Raw genomic sequence first — 24,850 nt, 5'->3', positions numbered from 1 at the left:
AATATTAATACTTATTTCAATTTAGTACAATTGTATTCGGATTTACAAAATACTTATAAGCACAATTTAATGTATATCTATATACACAATGCAGTGGCGTACATTTCATAGATGCAAAAATGCACTGCCTACTCTGTTACTGTACTGTCTGTCTGTACTGTTAAGAAATTTTCCAATTTGCACAATTTGTATGTACAGTGCATACCCTAGTTAAATACCTTATGCACGCCACTGACACAATGTATAAGTGAAACAAAATTGTAGAGATCTGCAAAAATTGTTTGGGTTATAGCAAATTTAGTGACTTAAAATATAAAATTGTACTTATTTTATATCTATATATATATTTTATTAGCTTTAGTTGTTATGCAAGTTGTGTAGGTCGTTGCAAATGTTGAGGTTGCTAAGTATAAATAAAAAAATGTGATGTTATTGTAGTATTTTATAGATATATTAAATATAATTTATTGTTGGATTAAATAATGATTTTAAATACATCATCGCCAAATTATTTAGAATTTCCACTCTCCTTTTCTACTTTTATGGCAATACAAAATGTTTTAATAGCAACTTGAATTTGATGACGTAAATTAGTTGGTTAATAGGGGTAAATACGCTCCAAAAAAAGATAACTTAAAGGAGAAAGTCGAATCATTTTAAACGTTTACATGGAAACGCCACCTCTTATATGTGTGAGATAAAAATTGATATAGCAACTGTTACCTCAAAACTCTACAAGATGGCGTTGCAAAATCATGAGAAATGAAAATACGATTAAAGAACATCAAAGAAGCTTAGAAAGTAATGTAAAATGAATCAAATTTAATAAAAACAATATTAATTTCGCATAATACATGGAATAAGGGTATAAGGGTCCGAAATATATCGATATTAATTGATAAAAGTTAAGGATTTCTTTTAAAACTTAATTTCAATATCACGTATTTTTTGCAAAATTTCTAAACGTAAAAACGCTGTCGTTCATTTTGTGACGTCACTAATACACTTTCCGAAATATATCGATATCAATTGATAAAACTTAAGGATTTCTTTTAAAACTTAATTTAAATATCACGTATTTTTTGCAAAATTTCCAAACGTAAAAACGCTGTCGTTCATTTTGTGACGTCACTAATACACTTGAAGCACTAAAATTCAAACTAGTAGCTAACTAATATTTTTGTCAAACAATCCGTTTGTTATAGTGACGTCATAAAACAGTTGAAATATCATAATTATGGCCGACAGGCGTTTTGGCTCGTATTGTCAAAAACATACTTAAAAACTAAAATTTTCATGTAATCACGTCTCAAATAAATATGAAAAAAACGTTTTTCAATCTAGTAGAACGATAATAATCTCTTTAGATCATCTAAAAAAACTTACTCAACGCGGAGCTTTTCGAAGCTGGCGAAGTTTCACAGAACATTTTATAGGCGAGGTTTCCCGGTAGTTGATAGATTAATTAACGCTTTCAGGGGTTACAAGTGAAACTCATAAAATACAATATTAAATTTATTAGTAAAAAATATTATACATCTTCCACAATATTGGAGAATCATAACTTAACTATTTAAATATTTGATTATTATAGATTATAGCACTTATTTCATGTATGGTTATCTCGTGTACCTATCTGCCGACAAACGCAAATGCCAGCGGGAAGCGTGCGGGCGCATTGCTCGAACCGACTTCACAGATTGTGAACGTCTTCACAGACCGTCATCGAGCAACAACTTCACAGATTCTGAACGTCTTCGCAGACCGTCAAATACTTCACTTATCGTGAATGACCTCACAGACCGTCAAATACTTCACAGATCGTGAATGAACTCACAGACCGTCAACATATTCATAGATCGTGAACGTCTTCACAGACCGTGAACGACCTCACAGACCGTCAAATACTTCACAGATAGTGAATGAACTCACAGACCGTCAACAAATTCATAGATCGTGAACGTCTTCACAGACCGTGAACGACCTCACGGACCGTCAAATACTTCACAGATCGTGAATGAACTCACAGACCGTCAACATATTCATAGATCGTGAACGACCTCACAGACCGTCAGATACTTCACAGATCGTGAACATTACATGTGCATTGCGATACCAACTTATTTCCTATAATACACACAGTTAAATGCTTCGCTGAAAGGGAACGATTCTCTTTAAAAATTACGTTTTCCAATTACATAATAATAATTATTATTCATTAATTATATTATTATTGACGCCCTACGAATTTTATTATTATTCATTAAGTTTTCAATTACGATTAAAAATTTCTATTACGCTTCGATAAATATAGCAATTTTCGGGTACATTACAATAACAAAAATAAATATCTACATTGGATTAACGAGCACTCAAAGTTATTAATTCCAAAGTCTTGACTATAATTGTTAAACGCTAACTAAGTACACTGGCACTCGGGTGCCACGGTGCGGTCGCTTACAAGGTACCTAATGATTCCCTTTACGGTCATTTACACGAGCGGCAACTCTATCGACGACTGCAGTCGACTGCCGTTGGCTGCCGCCGAGACGTCGCTGACTGCAGTCGGCGAGCGCCGTCGCCTGCCGCCGAGTGTCGCCGACTGCAGTCGACTTGCCGTTGGCTGCCGCCGAGACATCGCCGACTGCCGTTGGCTGCCGCCGAGAGTCGCCGCAATCGGTAGCAGTTGCCGTTCGTACAAATGAACACTTATTCCGCGTAATAAAGACTACGCCGTCAATGTTCACGTCAACCAATAAATTGATATTATGCACGACACTCCAATTTTCATATTTGTAAAACACTAAAACGGGTAACAAATTCCATTCAAATAAACACATCAAAAGCAGTGCCGGATTGAGCTAGCGCGCGGCCTGTAGCAAATTTAAACAGGAGGCCCCTTTAGGTTAAAAAAAAACTAATTCTAATTTGTTTTTTTTTTTCCAAAAGCGACCTTGATATTTAAAAATTTGAAGGTTCAAATTTTTTCTGAAATCCACAAGTAAGAAGCTATATTCTGTATTTTAATTATTAAAATTTTAGGTTTATTACTTCGGACATTCAAGCTTGAACAGTACGCGTATATATCCTTGAATAACTCAAAAGCTATTCATTTTAAAATGATCCTCACAAGAGGTAATTTGATCACATCATTTGAAGAATCAATTTATGCAGTTTTCAAAAAAAAAATTCGTCCATAATGACCACCAAATTTACTTTCATATTTTTTTCTCCTGTAGCAAATGCTACCTACCGCTATGGCTAATCCGGCGCTGATCAAAAGCCATTAAAAGCACATTGTTTTACGACATTAATACATTAACCGTAAATATTGTTGGAAATACGCCGCTGTACACTCGTTCTATCAAAACTTTGCCAATATAAAAACGATCACCGATTATAAAATATATAATAATATTACAATATAAACGCGTTTCTCTATCGCCTTGTGCGCAACACAAATCGTTTCGTCTATGACTAAGGAGAGCTTAGCTTCATGAGGACGCTACGATTGATATGGGTATGACTGTCGTACCAGATTATATACTCGTATAGCATATATGAATAGTGATCAAACCGAACTTAAAACTATCACTTAACTAACAAATAAAATGGTAAATATTTAAAAAATGAGCATTATACACTAATAAGGGATAAATATTCGTCAAATAAACTAAAAAAAAAAAAATCACATCATTTTGAAATCTGTTTCAGGCAATATCAACAATATCGATATACCGAATGACCCCCTTTCATATTTAATCACTAAATATATTATATTAAAAAAAAAAAACTCTAAAATATTATTCTGGCACGTATAAGCGGACGTTAAAAAACCGTTCGTCCGTCGAGTTGTCACAATTACAATTAAAAATAAATTCGTCACAAATTTCAAGCGATCGAGACAGGCGACGCTTCACGAGCATTTTGTTTTTCTTTTTTTGTTTTTTTTTTTGTACTGATAAACTCGGTGTTCGCACTCGCGACGAGCTAAGGCGGGAGACGCGGCCGCTTAACAATAATATCAAAAAGCTGAAGCACCATAAAACACGTGTACGTCGAACATCACCACATAAAAAATTATACTGTCTCAGCGATGCTTCGACTCGATCCAATATTTTATAATTATTGCTATATGTTTATTACTTTATCGTCATAATGTGATAATATGTGAATACAGGGTTACCGGGTTGTATATAGGGGTGGCTAGGGGTGGGTGTCAGGAGCGGGCGGGGCGGGCGGGGCGGGGGGGAGTCGGAGGAGCGTCGCGGCGCGCGCGCGGGCACTATGAGTGGTACGCGGTCACGTACGACGCCGGGAACAGCCCGCGGCGGTGCGCTATCTCCCCCTGGAACAACCATTACAATCACTTAGTTGAATATTTACAGCGCCCCACTTTCAGTACAATAACAAAGTTATCTACCTAGTTCTATTCAAAGTTATCTAAAAACGCCAATACAAATGCAATAACAAACAGTCTTTTACTATGCACCGCCCCGCTGCAGAACAGCGATACGGTAGCAGTTCGCGCTGGGCGAAATACTGCACAAGACACCGTCCCTCCGTAGGGTGTCCATCGAATCACTACCAGCGTGGGACAAACTACCGGACTCGGCACTCAACAAATAAAAAAAACTTGACTCATAGGCCTAGCCTAGCCTATCTCACAGACTGGAAGATATCACTGGGGAGCAAGATCCCCAGCATCTTACTGGGGCAAGGAGACCAAACCTCGAGGCCCGTATCTCCACCCGACACTCTCCACTACTGCTGTATATAGCTTGTACTTACTCCCTAAATCAAGCGAGCGTAAAGTATTACCTACTTCAATAAAACATATAGGTCCCAATGGTCCAATGGTAAAAGATCCTACACACGGCCCTAAAATCAGTGGCGATATCGGGACGGTAGTGATAGGGATGAAATTGGCTACTACTCTATACACGTCCCTGCCAGTCAGTACGTAACTGACCGTGCGACTGATTGCTCGTTAATCCGAGATGCCGTCGACGCTATTTTTTTTTTTTAATATTCTTTACAAGTTAGCCCTTGACTACAATCTCACCTGATGGTACGTGATGATGCAGACTGAGATGGAAGCGGGCTAACTTGTTAGGGAGTCTCATCTTCCCTAACAAGTTAGCCCTCTTCCATCCACACCCCTTTCGTTTTCTACACGACATTGTACCGGAACGCTAAATCGCTTGGCGGTACGTCTTTGTCGGTAGGGTGGTAACCAGCTTCGGCCGAAGCCGCCCGCCCATCAGCCAGACGTAGACCAATTAAGAAAACCTCACTCAGCCCAGCCGGGGATCGAACCCAGGACCTCCGTCATGTAAATTCACCGCGCGTACCACTGCGCGACGTAGGCCGTTAAACTTACTCCCCAAGTCAAGCGAGCGTATAGAAGTTTTATAAATCATACGGGTCCAAATTGTCCCTTTAGTATATCTTTAGTAGGACTCACCTGCCACCAATGCTGGTCGGAGCGGTCGGTGACGGTGATTACGTCACCGCGCCTGAACTCCAGCTCGCCGGCCTCTTGCGGCGTGAAGTCGTAGAGCGCTTGCACGAGCATCTGGAAATGGAACAAAGTTGGATTTTACTATTATGACATATTATGTACATCCAGCCGTGATAGCCCAGTGGATATGACCTCTGCCTCCGATTTCGGACCGTGTGAATTCGAATCCGGTCCGGGGCATGCACCTCCAACTTTTCAGTTGTGTGCATTTTAAGAAATTAAATATTATCACGTGTCTCTAACGGTGAAGAAAAATATCGTGGGGAAATCTGTATACCAGAGAATTTTCTTAATTCTCTGCGTGTCCCAATCCGCATTGGGCCAGCGTGGTGGACTATTGGCCTAACCCTTGTCATTCTGAGTTGAGACTCGAGCTCAGTAGTAAGCTGAATATGGGTTGATAATGATGAATGATGATTTGCATCACTCAATTAAGGTTGCTGACTATAACGTCGTCATGGCAGACTCTGGATGTATTAGCATTATGGTCAACAGAGTTTCTCAACAAATGGGTCAGAAAACAAATATCAACAAGACTAAGATTTTATGTAATGATCATGTATCGCCTTCCAGTTATTGTTGTAAACTGTGCACTAAAAATTGTACAAAAGTGTATATACATATCGGACACTTAGTCCAGTTGAGTAGGTCCAATATCGAGAAAAAGATGAAACGCCGAAGATAGACACAGTTCGGTAAACTCCACAACATCTTTTTACCTCAAAAATTTCTCAGTGAGTCGCTTGGCAAACTGAAAACTAAATTCTAAGAACATTGCGTGTTGCGTGTTGCCAGTGATGGTCTACTGATCAGAGACTTGGTCATTCACTATCGGCCTCAAAAGAAGGCTCAAAGTCACTCAGTATTCCATGGAGCGAGCTGTGCTCGAGTATCTCAGCATTACGGAATCCGCAGAAGAATTACCTAAATAACTACAAGACGAGGTAGGTATATTACTTTTCATACAATGCATTTCGTAAATATTTAAGAGTTTAAATATGCCTTTAATATCTGTACACAATACCTAACCTCCACAGAGTGTGATCAACAGAATGCGATGATCTAGAAATGCTGGGTGATTCGTTGAATCTTTCCTACAATGGTTATAAATAGAACTTACTATACAAGATACAAACAAATTTGTATTCGATAGCCGCGTACGGCTGCGTATATTTGCTCGGTAACCAGAGATTATAGAAACACATACTGATCGAGTTATTTTAGGTTTCTTTATCACGGTCACACGGTATTTACACAGCGGTGCGGTTATCGTGGACGTATTGAACCTGAACGTTTGACGCGGCGGGAATTGGTCGGGAGGGACGTTGGACTGCACCCCAATTTGTCCGCAATTGACTCCAAAGCAATTTATCACGTCGCCACAATAGGGTACTTTGCACTAATAAAAAATGTTGATTGTTTGTGTAATTAGATCGAGCCGTGGTCGGTATTTGACCGCAACTCATACAAATAATGGTATCGTTTGATAGAAATGTGGTAAAACTTGTCTAAATCAAGTCGCAACATTTTACTCTCCTATTTAACCGATTTAAAAAGGAGGAGGTCTCAATTCGACGCGTGTTTTTTTATGTCTTAATTCTTTTTTTGTTTGAGAGAGTAGACTTCCAGATTGGTCCCATTTAATTTTTATGAGAATCGGTTGAGTGATTTTGTGTTAAAATAAAAATAATGAAATTGCCCGTACTGTGGCTCTTTCGTTCACAGTACGGGTCATTTCGTTATTTTCATTTTAACACAAAATTACTGAACCGATTTTTATGAAAGTGAATGCTAGGACACACTAAAAACAGAAAAATAAACTATTTTTAACAAAAAAATTTAACAGACTTCAAAATCACACAAATAAACTAAAAAGCGAAAAATAACATCGTATGTGCTACATTCTGATCACTTTGAAGGCGATGCCAACACAGTGATGCATTAACGAAAGCCTATTAAATTAAAGTCTTAGGATTTACAGACAGTTCTTTCCCGTGGTTAAATTTATTTTCATTAATTTTAGAACAAGTTAATTATAATTATTATTAGGTGTGAAATGACTAGTGATTTGTACCCTTACTTTAAATTTGTTTGTTGGTAAACAGTATTCCTCAAGAACGGCTGTAATGTAAGTAAGCATTTCTCTATTTCAATCTGTACCTATAATATTTTCTTGTTTCGTTCTTTTAGACCCCATTTTTTACCGACTTAAAAAAAAGGAGGAGGAGGGGTTTCTCAATTCGACGCGTATGTTTTTTTGTACCTAGTAAGGATTTCTCTATTTCAATCTGTACCTATAATATTTTCTTAATTCGTTATTTTTAGACCCCATTTTTTACCGACTTCAAAAAAAAGGAGGAGAAGGGGGTTCTCAATTCGACGCGTATGTTTTTTTTTCTGACGAAACTGCCCGTAATGAGGCGCTTTCTTGCAATATGCTAGGACACACTTAACACAGAAAACTAAAATCTTTTTAACAAAAATAGTGAACCGACTTCAAAATCACAAAAATAAACTAAAAAGACTTGAGACAACACAGTTAATTTTGTAATAACCGACAGAAACTTCAATTTTATTTATATATGTTGACTTATTTAGCCACTAGCAGACACCGGTTTCACCCGCGTGGTTCCCGTTCCCGTAGGAATACGGGCATAAAATATAGCCTATAGCACTCGGGGATAGTGTAGCTTCCCAACAATGACGGAATTTATCAAATCGGTTCAGTAGTTTCAGAGCCTATTCAAAACATACAAACAAACAATCAAATCTTTCCTCTTTATAAAATTAGTATATATACAGTATAGTATTTATATATTTGTTCTAGGAACACTCCTTACAACGCGCCGCCCTACGTCATTCTGAAATATTGTGTTTACTCGCTGGCCGGCAAAACCAAACCCATAGTCGGATCGAAATAGGGATGCTATTAGCGAAAAGAATAAGCACAGTAGTAGATATACTACCACTATACTTTAAACAAAAGAAAAACATATTTTTACCAAGCTACTGATTCCAAGACACTCTTCTTGCACTTTTCGCTTCGCCGCCAATAAGCGCCGAGCTCCTGGACCGATTTTAATAATTCTTTCATCAATAGAAACCAACATTATCAGCGAGGAACATGGGCTTTTTATCCCCATATTCCCACAGGAACTACACGAGTGAAACCGCAGGGCGCCCGCTTATAGGTATGAATAAAAATGCAGAACTACAGATATTATTATTATTACTCGTAAAAAATTTTAATAAAAAAAATACAACCGACTTCAAAACCTAAAAACGTACCCACTAAACTAAAAAGCTAAAAATAACATCATAATATGTTCTACCTGCTAATCAGTATGAAGCCGGTGATGTACCTACTACAATGGGACCAAATGGGGACTATACCGTTTCAAACAAAAAAAGAATTTTTGAAATCGGTCCAGGCGTCTTTGAGTAATCGGTGTACATACATTAAAAAAAAAATACCGACCGAATTGAGGACCTCCTCCTTTTTGAAGTCGGTTAATAAATAATAATTATTATTATTATAAATGATTATTTCGTTCAACTATATTATAGAGCAGAAATTGAAATGATTGCAGTGGCAGTAACAGATAATTTTATCTAATTAATAATTAATTATTCAAAGTACAGACGTAACAAAAATAATTGAGTAAAAACCACGTATGATTGATGATTTGTAAATTGTAATGAAATTACAGGAGTTTTACCTGATCTGGCGGAAAATATGAGATAAAACGTTCGAAAACAAATGCTTGAATTTTATAACAAATTGATTTGAACAGACTTCTGAAACATCTATCGTGTTATTTAATAATTGTTCTGCATAAAACCTTTATTTAATAAAAAAAAAATTGAAGACACACGTTTGCAGCTCGGCATTGTTTCTAATAAAATGTTTTATTACACAACACTTATCAAAATCCATTATAATTTATATTAATATTATAAAGAGGCAGTTTGTTAAGTTAAGTTGTAGGTGGTAATCTCAAACCTACCTACTGAACCAATTTTGAAAATTCTTTTACCAATAGAAAGCTCCATTATTTGTGAGTGTCATAGGGTATAATTTATCCTCATATTCCCACCAGAACGGGAACTACGCGAGTGAAACCGCGGGGCGTCTGCTAGCATATAATGCTATCAAAACTAATTATACAAAAATGGAACGCGCTTATTATTGAAAGACGGTTTCATGTCCAGGAATTTTGTGTTTTATCCTTAATCATTAATCACGAGGAAACTCCTGATTTTTTTAAACTAAAACCCAACTTGAATCTAAGAACATAAAGTCGATTTTAGACTGAATCAGTTTGTTAATAAGGCTATTAGGCAGCCTGTCCACCAAAGCGAAGCGGAGAAACGGACTAATGCGGAGCGGAGTTGCGTACTGTGTCTGTCCACCGGAGAGAAGCGAGGCTGCGGAGCGAAGTGAGACAGTAATGAGGAGCCGAGTTGCAGACGTGATTCCCAGCTCCGCTTACCGGTTTTATATGAATTTTTGGACTAGCTCGCAAGTCCCTGTCCACTTAAAAGGAGCGGAGATTTTGTGCAATCCTATTGGTTAATATTTCTCCGTTTCTCGGCTCCGCTGCCTCGCTCGAATGAAGAATTGGCAGACGTCACACACGCAGAGAATTAAGAAAATTATCTGGTATGCCGGTTTCCTCACGATGTTTTCCTTCACCGTTTTTTGAGACACGTGATATTTAATTTCTTAAAATACACAAAACTGAAAAGTTGGAGGTGCATGCCCCGGACCGGATTCGAACCCACGCCCTCCGGAATCGGAGGCAGAGGTCATATCACGGCTTTAGCTTGCAACTTTAGTATTATAAAATACAAAATTCGCGCTATAAACGGATGCAATTATAGTAGAGGCGTTTCAGATTAGACTAACTGAATAGACGGGGCTGAGATAATGAATCAACGGCTTTCATCAAATATAATTAGTCGTGCCAGCAGCTGAGATGATTCGCAACCCGACGGAGGTCACACTAACTTATAATTAAACAGACGCCCGCGACTCCGTCCGCAAGGAATTGGGTTACTTTCGAATAAGTAATTTTCATTTTCAATACACAGAATAAAGATGATCCAGAATGAGTCTTTACAAGCAGCCGATGAAACCAATAAAAAACCAAACGTCACACGTCTCCTTGACATCCGCATATACAAACGTTTTTCATTATTTGTATTTCAAAATTTAACACTAACAACAAATACGAAAATTAATATAATAAATAATAATCAATAATTACCAATAAAGAAAATACTCCATTACTTATTTTTTTTTTGTAAACAGTTTTTAAAATATTTTAAAAACATAAGACGCCATTTTTCTTGAATAATATTGAAAGTTACTGATGTATTCATTTTGAATTTTGTATTTGCAGCGGCTACGACACCGTCGTGTTCCGTGCGCTCTATCTGCCTGTTATTCTTTAATCTGCGTTTCAATAAAATAGTGCGCTATTAGCCTGCTTCAAACGTAATAATTAAGGAGTTGTCTGACCATTGTCAATTATAACCTAAACTGTACACATTTAATCAATCGTTTCTCCGTACTTTATTTAAATTCGAAAATACAATTTATTAATATAATCTAATTATGCATCGCAAACTGTAGAATCTAATTTTTTCCCAAACTCCCTCCCTGGCTTTTGACATTATGAGCTTCTCTGACTTTCGAGGCTGTGGACACCCTGATAATTTAAACCGTGTTCAAAGAAAGTTGGTTTGTACTAATACTCGTACGACATACTCGTATCTCATAAAGAGAAATAGACAAATGCCGACCACTGGCGGCGGAGTTGTCCCAGTCCCTTCACTTTTGTCACAGCGCAATGAAGGAGAAATTTAAGGTTGTGCAACTGTTAGTTAACATTTGGCTATTTCTCTAAACAAGATAATTATGTTGTTGGTCGCATGTTAGATCTACTGATCTCCGTGGCGCAGTGGTATGAGCGGTGGATTTACAAGACGGAGGTCCTGGTTCCGGTACGATGTCGTGTAGAAACCGAAAGGGGTATAGGATTTTTATCCTCTTCTTACTTAACAAGTTAGCCCGCTTTCATCTTAGATTGCATCATCACATAACATTAGGTGATATTGTAGTCAAGGGCTAACTTGTAAAAAATAAAAAAAGAAACTTAAAAAAATCGGTTGTCTGTAAAGTCGGTTTACTGACGATTGTTGAACGTGACAACGTCATAAGAACATACTGATGGAATGGTTGCATTGTTCAAAAGAAAATGTTCGCTTTTCTAAAATACTGTATAATAAATAATCTTCATACACCACAATATACTTTATTTTTTGTAAAAAAAGTTGACAACTCTAGAGCGAGGGAACGACGCATGACGTCATCTTTTTTCGAGTGTGCAGCCGGCTCCATCAATTTATAAGACGTTGTCACGTCTTATAATTCGAAAAATTTGATCTCTTAAAATAAATGATCACGATTATGTCGATCATTCTTTTATGATAATAATGAGGAATAATAACCTAGTAGGTAGGTACAACTTACTTCTTCAGGCACCACATCTCTGAGTTTGACATCCTGTAGGCGGCTGACGGAGGCCGTGCGGTGGTAGTCCACGAGCTCGTTTAGCGAGTTGAACTTCACCACCCACAGGAAGAACTTGCTGGACGCGTCGCGGAGCACCTTGAAGTGCTGGACGCCGTCTGGGCATCTGGAGACAACAAGTAGTTCTACGTAAATAAAACCAAAACGTCAGCTTTGGCTGTTTTTAACCCCCGACGGAAAGAAGGGGTGTTTTAAGTTTGACGTATCTGTCTGTATGCCTGTGGCATATAGCTTATATGAAGCGATTTCAATTTAGATAACAATTTATTTATTTTGATATCATCCGGGAAAATCCGACGAACCCATGCGACAACGTCACCCAGATCCGACAAAGCACTCCCTACGTACGTTTCACCCCGAAATCGAAGCATCCTCGGGAGATATTAACTCTACAACGTGTAATGGGGATGATGGCTAGGTTTGAATATATTGATTTTTATGATACATTCGGGTAAATAGGGTCAATGTTAACTAATTTATACATAAAAAGCAAAGATTGTCTGGATATTTGCAAAATAAATGAGATTATAAAATTTCAAAAACTATTAAAAATATATTATCGTAATTAGATGAAAATTCATACAGTTTTAGCTTCCTTACGTTAAATGTGACATTTTTTAATATATGAACTATAAGCATAAACGCACAAATAACAAAGATATTAGTAATTTAGTTTGAACGCGCATACAAATCTAACGATCATTACATTGCCTATGACGTTATTATTTCGAGCCATTTTGTATGGGGCGTTTTTCAGGGATCCGCGGCAACGCCGCAAATCTGACTCTTTAAATCCCTGTAGCTCCGAAAGTAATGATCGCAGATACCCTGTTCCTTTTACAAAATTGATTTACCATTAGTATACTATTAATTTATATACAATTTAAAAAACTGTCATCATCCCTATTGCAAAGTGCAATACCAAAAGACTTTTGGTCTATATAAGGCGAAGCAAAGGTCGAAAACGACACTTTGCTATTACACGTTGTAGAGTCATCATCTCCTGAGGATGCTCCGGTTTCGGAGTGAAACGTACGTAGACGGGCTAATCTCTTGGACAGCTGAATCAATTTTAAAAATACTTTCATTGAAAATAGAGGAGATTATTGAGCAATGGCTACTTTTTATTTAAAAACTCACGCGGACGAAGTCGCGGGCGTCTGCTAGTTCATAAACATAAGTACACCTTAAGTAAAGAAATATGACTGCGTTGTAAGTATTAACGTAATGATAAACTGTCTGTCCAGCGACTGGGATGTATTTGTTCCCTGTACCTACCTACGGTAACCACAACCGCAAAGTAACAAGTGGAATTAAAATAAAACATACTCGACGTTGTTTTACTACAGTTGAGATTTATTACTTGTTACACTATGTACAGGGAATCAACATTACGAATGACGGCTTTTAGCCCTCATTCGCACGAAAGTTTTTTTGAACGGACGTTAAAAAAGCGTTCAAATACGACAAATGCATTCCCAAGTTCACACGAAAGCGTATTTAAAGCACGACGATTTTTTTTCGAGCAGTATTAAATTTTCAATTTTGGGAAATAGACCTTAAATATATAATAATTTATTTATTCTGCTATGCCTTCGACGAACCCATACTACAACGTCACCCAGTTCCGACAAAATACTCTCTACGTACATTTCACCCCGAAACCGGTGCATTCTCAGGAGATGTTGATTCTACAATGTGCAATATATATTCATGATGAACTTTCGCAAAGAACCGCCTGCTTCTATACAATATTTAAATTGACCTTAATTTAACTTCATAATATTTTTGAACGCTTTTTTAACGTCCTTTAAAAATCTCTCGTGCGAATAAGCGCTTACGGAATAAAAAGTTCCTCAATTCCAATGGTACCTGTCTATGTGTATGTACTATTTATCCCACTTTCTATCACTCCTACCCTATCTATACTAATATTATAAAGAGGTGTTGAACGAGGTAATTTCAGGATGTACTGAACCGATTTTGAAAATTCTTTTACAATTATAAATAGGTAAAGTCTGTGAGAGACGTAACAGTCTAGTGGATATGACCTCTGTCTTCGATTCGGAGGACATAAGTTCAAATACGGTCCGGGCATGCACATCCTACGCATCTTCATGCATAACTTTTCAGTTGTGTGCATTTTAAGAAATTAAATATCACGTGTCTCAAACGGAAAAGGAAAACCATCGCGAGGAAACCGGCATACCTGAGAATTTTCTTAATTCTCTACGTGTGTGAAGTCTGCCTTTTCGCATTTGACCAGCTAAGTGGACTAAGGTCTAACCCCTCTCATTCTAATAGGAGACTCGTGCTCAACAATGAGCCGAATATGGGTTGTTAATGATGATGAAAGTTTGTGTGGTTGTAGGGGCTAAATCTTTCGATCTACTGAACCTATCACCACTAGAAACTCACATTATCGTAGGCCCTTATATATTTATCCCCGTATTTTCACAAGAACGGGAACTACGCGCGGTGACTAGTTACTAATGAAATGCGAATGGAGCAAATAAAATGAGTCAAACAAAAAGAGTACCAAGTAAACAATCATCGTGTTTTTAACTGAAGACATTTGGTATGTGTAGATCGTTGAACGAGAATAGATTATCCAGCTTGATTTGTTTGGGTGCTGGAAGGCTATTCTGTAACGATGTTCTGTATAACTCGCAAGTGCGAGATTATTCTTAAACTAGCGGAATTCAGTTTTTCACAAATACCGCGGGATCCATGGATTTTACCGGGATAAAAAGCCTATATGTTAATCCAGAGTAAAATCTATTTCCATTCCAAATTTCAGCCAAATCGCTTCAGTAGTCGCAGTGTTAAGGAGTAACAAAGATTCACACAAACATCCAAATGTACATCCAAACAAACGTCCATACAAATTTTAGCGTTTATAATATTAGGAAGATTAATAAGAGAAATTACCTCTCTCTTTCTGTTTCCATAGTATCATAGGAGTTATACAAAACATCGTCACAGAATAACCTGCAGAAGTTAAATAATAACACTTGAGCCGTCACAACCCAGTGGATATGAGCTCTGCTTCCAATTCCGGAGGATGTGGGTTCGAATCCGGTCCGGAGCATGCACCTTCAACTTTACAGTTGTGTGCATTTTAAGAAATTAATTATGACGTGTCTCAGACGGTGATGTAAAACATCGTGAGAAAACCTGCATGCCACAGAATTTTTATAATTCTCTGCGTGTGTGAAATCTGCCAATCCGCATTGGGCCAGCGTGGTGGACCATTGGCCTAACCCCTCACATTCTGAGAGGAGACTCGAGCTCAGCAGTGAGCCGAATATGGGTTGATAATGATGAGCGCCGCTGACTAGTTAACTACTTGTAAATCACAAAAAAGGTACAAGTCATCGAAAAAATGTCTTCAAAGAATGATTGTTCAATATTCATTTCCGTTTATCTACTCGGATTGGCTGTTCATTATAACGACCTTTTGTTTGACATATTGACCAAAGTAGTTCCAAAAAAAAATCGGTTGTCTGTAAAGTCGTTTTACTGACGATAGTTGAACGTGACAACGTCATAAGAAACCGTAGTAATGGTTGCATTTTTCAAAAGAAAATGTTTGTTTTTTTAAAATACTGTTTAATAATCTTCATAGACCAGAATATACTTTATTTCTTGTAAAAAGTTGGCAACCCTAGAGCGAGGGAACGACGCATGACGTCATCTTTTTTCGAGTGTGCAGCCGGTTTCATCGAATTTTAAGACGTTGTCACGTCAAAAACACAAAGTTCTAAAGTTTTATTTTCTAAGTACTTAACTGTAAAAGTGTTTTTATAGCTCAGTAAGATTCCTGACACCGCCTAAAGACCGCTTTTCGAAAACGGTCAACGGCTGATCGACACGATCGTGTTGAAATATTTTCAAAATAAATAATAATATGCAAATAACGTATTTTTTTTCAATATAATAAATGAAGAAACAAACTTATAAGCAGACGCCCCGCAGACTCACTTGCGTAGGCAAGGGAATATGGTAACATACTATGTTACTCAATGAAGCAACCGATTTCTTATATAATAAAGTAAGTAAAATAATTTTCAAAAAGGTCTATTAGTTTTAAAAAAAAAAAAACAAAAAAACAAAAATAAAATTATACATCTTTATAATATTAGTTTAGACATATACAACCTTTCCGCCTACAATCTAAAACACGAATATGACGTATTAACCTTAACAGTTCTATAAATGGTATCAAAACTTAGTAGCAAAGGCGAAAGTAACTAGCAAAGGCATTACTATAAAAATAATGACGGATTTGTCGTATATACTCTATATACTCTATACAAATAAATACCTTTAAAATATTTGTATATACTCTATACAAATATTTTAAAGGTAACGTTTGTGGGGCTGAACCGATTTCGGAAATTCTTTTACCACTAGAAAGCCACGTTATGTGCGAGTGTCATAGTCTATATTTTATCCCCGAAGCCTTATGGGAACGGAAACTACGCAAGTGAAATCGCGTGGTGTTGGCTAGTTAATGATAAAGCAAGAATTGATACTAACAAAAACTTATGGTTGAAAAAAATTACAAATCACACTTTCACACTAATATTATAAATGCGAAAGTTTGTGTGTGTATGTATGTTTGGTCTGCGGCTACTGAGGCGATTTGGCTGGAATTTGGAATTGAAATAGATTTTACTCTGGATTAACACAGGCTACTTTTCATCCCGGAAAAATCCACGGTTACCGCGGGATTTGTGAAAAACTGAATTCCATGCGGACGAAGTCGCGGGCGTCCGCTAGTTGTATAATAAAACATAGATCAACTAAAGCACATTAATTATATTAAAAGTAATTCTTCAACATATGTTGTTCTAATTCGGTTTAGTTCTACAACTTGTCCTTCTAAAACGTCTGGCACTCTTTTTAATATAAATACAAGGCCCCAGCATACATAAATCGATACTGGTACAGCGAAATTACGTATGAATCACCAATAGACGAAAACTGGTTTCAGCTCTCACGTAGGCTGATTCACGTAGCGAGATACGGAACGGGTTAAACGCTGTACTGAGAAAATTGTATGAAGAAAATACTGCTCACAAAAATGCAAACGATGATTCACTGAACTAAAGCGCCAAGAGCCCTGAAGAGTATTAAAAGTTTTGCAGTTTACAAGTTTTAACAAAAGTTTTGGGACGGTAAATATAGAGAATTTTGGGCGGACTTGAGAACTTTGCAGATAGACTACTTTCGTGTCAAACTTTAATTTATGATCGTCATGTAGACGGAGGTAACTAGGTTTCTTATAAAGTAATGTTCACTGAACAGAAAAGTATCTCGACTTTTCGTCGTGATTTACAATCGTCATGTTGACAAAGATAATGCTGTTATCTTTTTAGGGATCCGTAGTACACAGGGAACCGTTATAGTTTCGCCATGTCCGCCTGACTGTGCGTCCGTCCGTCCATCTTTAGTTTAGCGCAGACTATTACTACTAGAAGGCTGTAATTTAGCTTGAATACGAGTAGGAACATTAAAAATATGGACGAAGTCGTAAAATAATGTCCCATATTGTGTTAGCGAGTGTGAATTATTGCGATCAGTATTTTTGCATTATAAGGGTTTGAAGTGCTCATTAGTCTAGAACCCTACAATACAATGGCTCCACACGCACTTGGCCGTTTTTTGTTTATAGTGAAAGCTACGAGAATTTGATATTTCTTTCAAAAATGAGAGCTACGTTATCAATGAGTAACATAGGCTTTATTTTATCCCTATACTTCCTCGGGAACACGAACTACGCGGGTGAATCGAACGTTTTTGGTACGTGATCGTCATGCAGATGCAGATAGCTGGACCTGTATTTTCGGGAGCAACGTGGTTCAGCAAACTATTTTATTTGAACACCTAACATTTCCGTTTCACTTTTATAGTTGGAGCGGAGTATCAAAGAAAAATGTGGCAAAAACTTGAAAATGGGAGCTTCCGTTTGCGTGCGCGGCATAAACGGTTAAAGGTCCGTTTATATCTACAGACATTGAGCGTGCCAGACACGTGCCTTAGCAGACAAAATAATAAACTTAAAACTTAAAATTAAAGTTACGAGGGTTCCAACCGCTTCTTGGTCCGAGAAGAGCCCACAACAAACTCAGACAAGGTTTATTTTTTTTGTTTACCACCATTTTACAAACTTATTTAAAACTAAGCACACAGTCGTATAATACAGTTTAACACCAAGCTTTTTTATCATTAATATACTCACTAACACTATAATAAGACTTTACTAAAAACTTGCGTTTAATAATATTCTTCTGTACAGTGTTTATTGACGTATTTATATCTATCGTAACGCGGCCGCGCAGACGTTGACAGACACGAGCCGCGCCCGGCCCGGTATTCGTGGAAAGAATATTTTGTCTGTGCGGTTCATGTCAGTTGAGTCCTTTTTAAGAAACCTGAACTAAAATTGACAGCGCCTTACACAAATGACAATAAGACCGCCATTGCCAAATGACAATGAGCGCCATTAAGACTTTAGCGCCGCGTCTGGGGGACTTCTTTCATGAAAAGGACTTGAAATAGCTACCTGCTGGGCAGTGTCAATAGATGGTGTCTGTGGGTGTCTGCCCCACTACTTGTCTGTGACGCACTGTGTCTGCAGATATAAACGGACCTTAAAGCTATGCAAAAATCATGTATGACGCCAGTCTCATTCTATAAGTTGTAAATAAACTGACGAACAAAACCGGGCTTTACTTGTAAAAGTATATTATAGAAAGGCAAACCTATTCATTATTTAGTTGTATCAACTCGGAAAATAAGCCGCATTCAATTACGTCGATGGACGTTTTTACGTTGATTCGATTACGATGTTTTCTGGATGTTATCATCAGTAAGAAATAATACCTACTGCGGCAAATTCGTGTGACTCACACATCGGAACGAATGTCAACTTTTTATCCGCTAATTTAATGACCAATAGAATTGTCTGCGAGCTGGCGAATGACGAGGGAAGAAAAAGTTTAGTCACCCTTGTATTGTAAAGTATACGCTTTGCAAGCGTCCATGATTTTCACGATACTTACGTTTTCAGTTTGTAATTGGTAGATCGTACTTGAAAACCAATGATTTTTATTGTATGGTATACCTAATACTTAATGCGGGCTACACCAGACCTTTAGTTTTCACTGTACAGTTTTATTTAATCGAAATTTAAATCAAAATAGAAAAAAACAGTCCAGTTAAAACTGACGGACACTACACACGGACGATTTAACTGAATCGTTCGACAGTTCAATTAAAACTGCTTGCTTAACAGAATCGATGTTAAAGAGAAACAAAAATTGTGTTAGAAAGATGCGTAATATTAAAAATTAGAAGAGAAAATATCAAAAATAAGTAAAAAAAGTAAGAAGAAAATTATTTTTTGTGTTAAATTTTGAAATCTAATATTATAAAGCTAATAAGTTTGTTTGATTGGTTGAACGCGCTAATGTCTGAAACTTCTAGATCGAATTGAAAAAAAAAAATATATTAGATTATTTATCGAGGAAAGCTAGGCTAGGTACGAGAATATAACATCTAAAAAAGTGGCTAAAACGGAAAAATCTTTTTGAGAGATTTAGAGGCATGCGCTGTTTAAACGGTTTAAATTAGGCAAAAAATATGTATCACAGAATTGTTCACCTTTAAGAGTTCTAGAAAAAGTCAGTGTCAGCATGTCTATCTTTTAAGTGTCTATATCTTAAGGTAGACTTTTGTCAAGGGTTTCAACGCGGACGAAGAAACGGGCGTCCGATAATTTCGATATTATAATGAATCACATTAGATTAGGCGATGTGAGGAATTGAGTGTGCGTAATATGAGGACCGCATTCTGTTCACCGTTTTCAACTCAGAAAAGAATGCAGCTTATGATTCTGGATGGATTTCCCTTCCCCTTCAATATCGACGAAACATATGCCGACTTTATATTTTTTTGGTTATTAGGCATTCAGACATGTATAAATTATAATCGCTGCCTTATTAGTAGTAAATAATGATAATTTATAATTAAAAATTATATCATTTTTCGGGCGAAAGTATACCCATCAAGCGTTTTTAGAGAAAATCTTATAATAAAGGTAATGTATTAAACAATACAATGGTTTATGAAGTTGAAATAACAATGCTAAGCAAAGTAAAAACGTGGGAACATAGTCAGTTACATAAGACTGTCTGTATTTGCACCCATATATTATAAGTGAAGGTCTACTAAAAACGAAATGCTCTTGCATTGTTATAAACTATAGTCATATCATTTTAGTAATTGATTATTTTATTCCTAGTACATCATTTCAAACTAAATTAATTAATAATAATTATTTTGACATCATCCTTTAGATTGAAAGACTGTGAAGGACAGACACCATGCAAATTATGTACCTACTTACATTCCATTAATTAGCCCAAAGATAATATTCCACAAAAAACCATTTCTATGTAAAGTAATGCTAATGAAAATGCATATTACTTGCACTGTGAGAAAGGTGGGTTCAGAGCCAACGCATCTTTATGGTAGGCGACCACATATCTGCATCGTAGGTATCGGATGCATTGCATCAAATGGATTTTTAGTCAATAAGGTTGTTGTGTGCTGAGTTTGTGGCGGCATCTGGTCAACGGTTCCAACTGAAAACCTGCACTGCATGCTCTTTTTATTTAAAGAGTATGTAGCATTATGCTGACTTCGGTCCCTTTACTGGGTTATGCCGCACATCGCAGGATATTGTCCTGACGATTAATAGAACAAATTTTGTTGTGTGGCATAATTCTCTTATAAAGCTTTTTCTTTCTTTTTCTAATTTTACGGAAAATAAAATTCGTTCGGTGCGATTCGTACGATGCGAATCAGTGGACGCACTTTTATGACTTTCTATACAAAGAATACTAAAATCCGTTCGACGCAATACATCCGATAGGATCTGTGGACGCCTACGTTAACCCAACTTTTTGTAACTTACTGTTTTTCATACTTTAGCTAAAGCTTACACTTTCACAATGTTTGGCTTGACCATTTCGTTGCTCAAGGACCTATTAAAAAGCTCAGATAGCTATAGGTCCACATATGCTGAACATTGATGGGGGTGTAATAAGTTGTATCCATAAATGTACCTACCGTACTTAGCTATAGTATGAATGTATAGATTTGCCTAAAGCTGATAAGCTTTTTCGTTGAGCTTTTATTAAACAACGAAGATCTAACCACTACCGATTTTTAGACCATCATTAGTCCAACCAACCCTCATTTCACAAAATAATTTTAATATTGACAAATGAAATGACAAAATCATTTTTGATATCATGATAATTTTTCATTTTAATGTGTCATGAAAGAAAAAATACTGTTTCATCTGAAATGACAAATCATTTTATTATTTGTGACCAATGACCATTTCTAATTTTTAATGTGTCATGAAAGGAAAAATACTGTTTTATATTTAAGAGGAAATATTTCTGTTCCTCTTTTGAATTAGTGTAAGCAATATACACGAGTAATAAATAATTATGATAGGATGCAAATGGAAAGTCATGTGTAATAATTAAATTTCTTTACGTATAATTTCATACTTTGTGTAAAAAAAAAAATATTAGAATGTAATATACTTAGAGGCACAATTATCCGCCCTCTTTGATATGACGCGAGTATATTAAAGTGGGCGGATAATTGTGCCCATAGTCATAGATCTATAGACTATAAACACAATTTGATTTGGTATTGTTCATATTTCTAAGAAATTAATAAATTGTGTTTGTTTATCACAAATTAGTCATTACTAGTTACTATTAGCTAAATTATTATGATAACAGTTTCTCTTGAATTCTGATTGCTTTCACCATAAGCATAATAATTGTTCAAGTACAATTGTATATAACAATAACACGGCAATCAACCATTTTTCATACATTAACTTAACGAATGAACCGTTACAATGGTCAAATTAGTATCATTTCATAACAGTTTTAGACTGGTTAAATTTCAGTTTTATTGAAAGTTGCATTTATTATTTACATTACAAAATGTACAATTTCAAAAACACACACATTTCAAAAAATATTATCAATTCTAATTATTTTTGATGATTTTGATTTATTATTAAATTTTTTTCTGTAACATGCTGGGCCCAAAATGGTCGGTCGGTAAATGCCTTTTAAAGTAGAACAAAATGAAACCAAACAACATTTAAAATAACATTCACACCAATTTGGTATTAAGCGTAAGTATCACCAAAATAGGATTAAGCTTGTAATAGCCAAAAATTACATGGTTAATGTTAATTGTATATCAGATTTGTTAACGTTAATTGTATATAGATTTGTTAACGTAAATTGTATAAAACATTGAAAGGAAACCTGCATACCAGAGAATTTTCTTAATTCTCTGCGTGTCAGAAGTCTGCCAATCCGCTAGCGTGGTGGACTATTGGCCTAACCCCTCTCATTCTAAGAGGAGAATCGAGCTCAGCAGTGAGACAAACATGGGTTGATAATGATGAATAAGTGACAATGCAGCCTATTATGGAATGCTCTTGCCTAGAAGATGCTTATTTACTCTTGGTGAGATATGAAGGTGGTGAGGAAAAGAGAAGCTGGTAAGATTTTCCACATCTTTTCAGAAGGAAAGAGGAACCAATTATCTTAGTCTAGCAGTCATATGGTATAAAGGTGAAGTAAACAAGATCAAACAGTCCCAAGAACACTCACTGAAATATATCTTATTAGAATACCTAACAAAACATATAAATACACCTCTATGTTCAAAAATCTGCTCAAAATATTATAGCTAAACATTTTTTTACTTTTTAATGAATAATAGAAAATACTTGTTACTCGGTTTAATCAACACCCTTGATGATAAGATGAGTTATAGGCCTGTAAGATTTAGATCTAATTGGGCAAAGAAAAAACATACTTACTTGACTGATAATGAGAAGTCCCCAGGGCTTGATTCACTGATCCTTATAAGGAACCCCCCTTCAGGTTTATTTGCTAACAGTTTTTCGGCATCAGCTCTTGTGATTCTGCCATAATACCAACTGTAAGAAAATAATCACTTTAAACTTCTGCTGACCAAATACTTACTAATTTCATCTAAAATAACTATAATTTTTGTTATTCATTTACATTTTAAAGAGGAAATCCTAGGTATAATGCGAATATGAAGTATACAAATTAAATTTATCAGTGTTATTATATTAATAATCGAAACAAAAAAATTATCAAATCAGTAATCACAACAATGATCGAACTAAGTTTAGTTTTGTTACTTACAACAAAGTTTACTTTTAAAACTTCTGTCAATGTTTATTTTAGTAATAACAATCATGGGCAAACATTGGGCGTTTGCGGAAGACGTTTAACTCACCTATGACTTTTCATTTGAATGTAATTACTAGGAATAAGTCCTTCTTTTCCGTCTAATTCAGCTCTATACCAATTCATATCGTCCTCCATGTTAAGTATCTGGAAAAACAAAAAATTCCAGAAGGAACTTGTCATGTACAAGAACCACAGTCATCTATACAGAAGTAAGCGAACTGTAAACTTACTTTAAGAACTTGGTTCTTCTTAAAACTGAGTTCATCATCAGCAGTGGCAGTGAAATCGTGTTTTGCTATAGCCTCCATGTTCAAATTAGGCACTTCACTCTAATGTCACTGAATACCGAAATAACTCACAAAGTATACAATTTTATAACATCACTTGGGGTCAGGGCATTAAAGTAATCATAATGCATGTATTTAATGACACTAAAATATAATATTTTAACTGCTAAGCGCAATTATGCGATACAATTTTATCCGATCCTAAACTAGGGCTAGTACACATCAGTCATTCAGTATCCATATTTTTTTACAATGATATGTAAATGTTGCTAGCTGAAAAAAGTCTTAAAATGAATACCGGTTCAGAATGAAAAATAAAAAAATATTTTGTACTATGTTTTTCACATTCAATAAAAACTACATATCGGTACAGATAGATCGAAAAATACCTAAAAATACACTCAAATGAATGTCAGAAATTCATTTTTTTTAAACCTGGTAAGTATTTCACTCAGAGCTCAGACTAAATACCTATGGACTTTTCTGGATCGTATTCAATTTCACCAACAAAATTGTCTGTCATTTTATGTACGGGACGAAGTAAACTCACTTAAAAATATTTATCTACTAGCGGACGAACGCGACTTCGTCAGCGTGGAATTTAGTTTTTCACAAATCCCTCAAGGTGTTAATCCAGACTATATATAATCTATCTCTACTTCAAATTCCAGGTGATTCGGTTCGTTAGCCGAGGAGTGAAAGAGTAACAACATTCATACCATCAAAATCATAAGGTTTTCGCAAATGTCGGAAATGCATGGATTTTTTCGGAATAAAAAGTAGCCTATGTGTTAATCTCCAGAGTAAAATATTCTATTTTTATTCCAAAGGACATGTCCCAAAATGGGCCTTTATTATTCATAAGATAAAAGCAGGTCGATAGTATTTTATACGGATAGAAGATAAAAATAGCTGTTGATAAAATTATTTTCAGAATTTTCGGAACCCACATTAATTAGATAATAGTAGATTGTTATACAAGGGGCAAAAAAAGAAAATATATGAGGTATTTATAGGCACGAGCCGTAAGGCGAGGGCCGCTACTTAGAAACGGAGTTTATAATGGGTTTAGCCCCGCATGTTACATTATACTTTTCAC

General features: G+C 36.1%; 1 protein-coding gene across 2 annotated transcripts; it reads right to left on the bottom strand.

The window, feature by feature from the left end:
- Positions 1-1,502: 1,502 nt before the first annotated feature.
- On the bottom strand, positions 1,503-24,007 carry LOC112049681 (growth factor receptor-bound protein 2). 2 transcript variants are annotated; one of them, XM_024087676.2, is made up of 7 exons: positions 23,695-24,007; positions 23,511-23,608; positions 23,062-23,181; positions 12,063-12,228; positions 5,468-5,578; positions 2,061-4,348; positions 1,503-1,984 (listed from the first exon to the last, which is right to left on the bottom strand). In XM_024087676.2, exons 1-6 carry the CDS (start codon positions 23,770-23,772, stop codon positions 4,286-4,288), a joined length of 636 nt encoding a protein of 211 aa, XP_023943444.1. In that variant the 5' UTR covers positions 23,773-24,007; the 3' UTR covers positions 1,503-1,984; positions 2,061-4,285. The 2 variants fall into 2 exon arrangements, with proteins under 2 accessions (XP_023943444.1, XP_052740159.1); XM_052884199.1 differs by having other exon boundaries at positions 1,503-1,889.
- Between the last annotated feature and the right edge of the window lie 843 nt (positions 24,008-24,850).

Source organism: Bicyclus anynana, chromosome 11, assembly GCF_947172395.1.
Source record: "Bicyclus anynana chromosome 11, ilBicAnyn1.1, whole genome shotgun sequence".
Taxonomy (NCBI): Eukaryota; Metazoa; Arthropoda; class Insecta; order Lepidoptera; family Nymphalidae; genus Bicyclus; species Bicyclus anynana.
The sequence above is the reverse complement of the archived record's forward strand: the minus strand, read 5'-3'. Positions and strand labels throughout refer to the sequence as shown.

Coding starts and splice junctions, on each gene's coding strand:
- LOC112049681 (XM_024087676.2), bottom strand. CDS start 23,772: ATGGAGGCTATAGCAAAACACGATTTCACTGCCACTGCTGATGATGAA. Junction 12,229..23,061: donor GACTTCTCATTATCAGTCAA/GTAAGTATGTTT, acceptor TGTTGTCTCCAG/ATGCCCAGACGGCGTCCAGC. Junction 4,349..5,467: donor CCGACCAGCATTGGTGGCAG/GTGAGTCCTACT, acceptor TGGTTGTTCCAG/GGGGAGATAGCGCACCGCCG.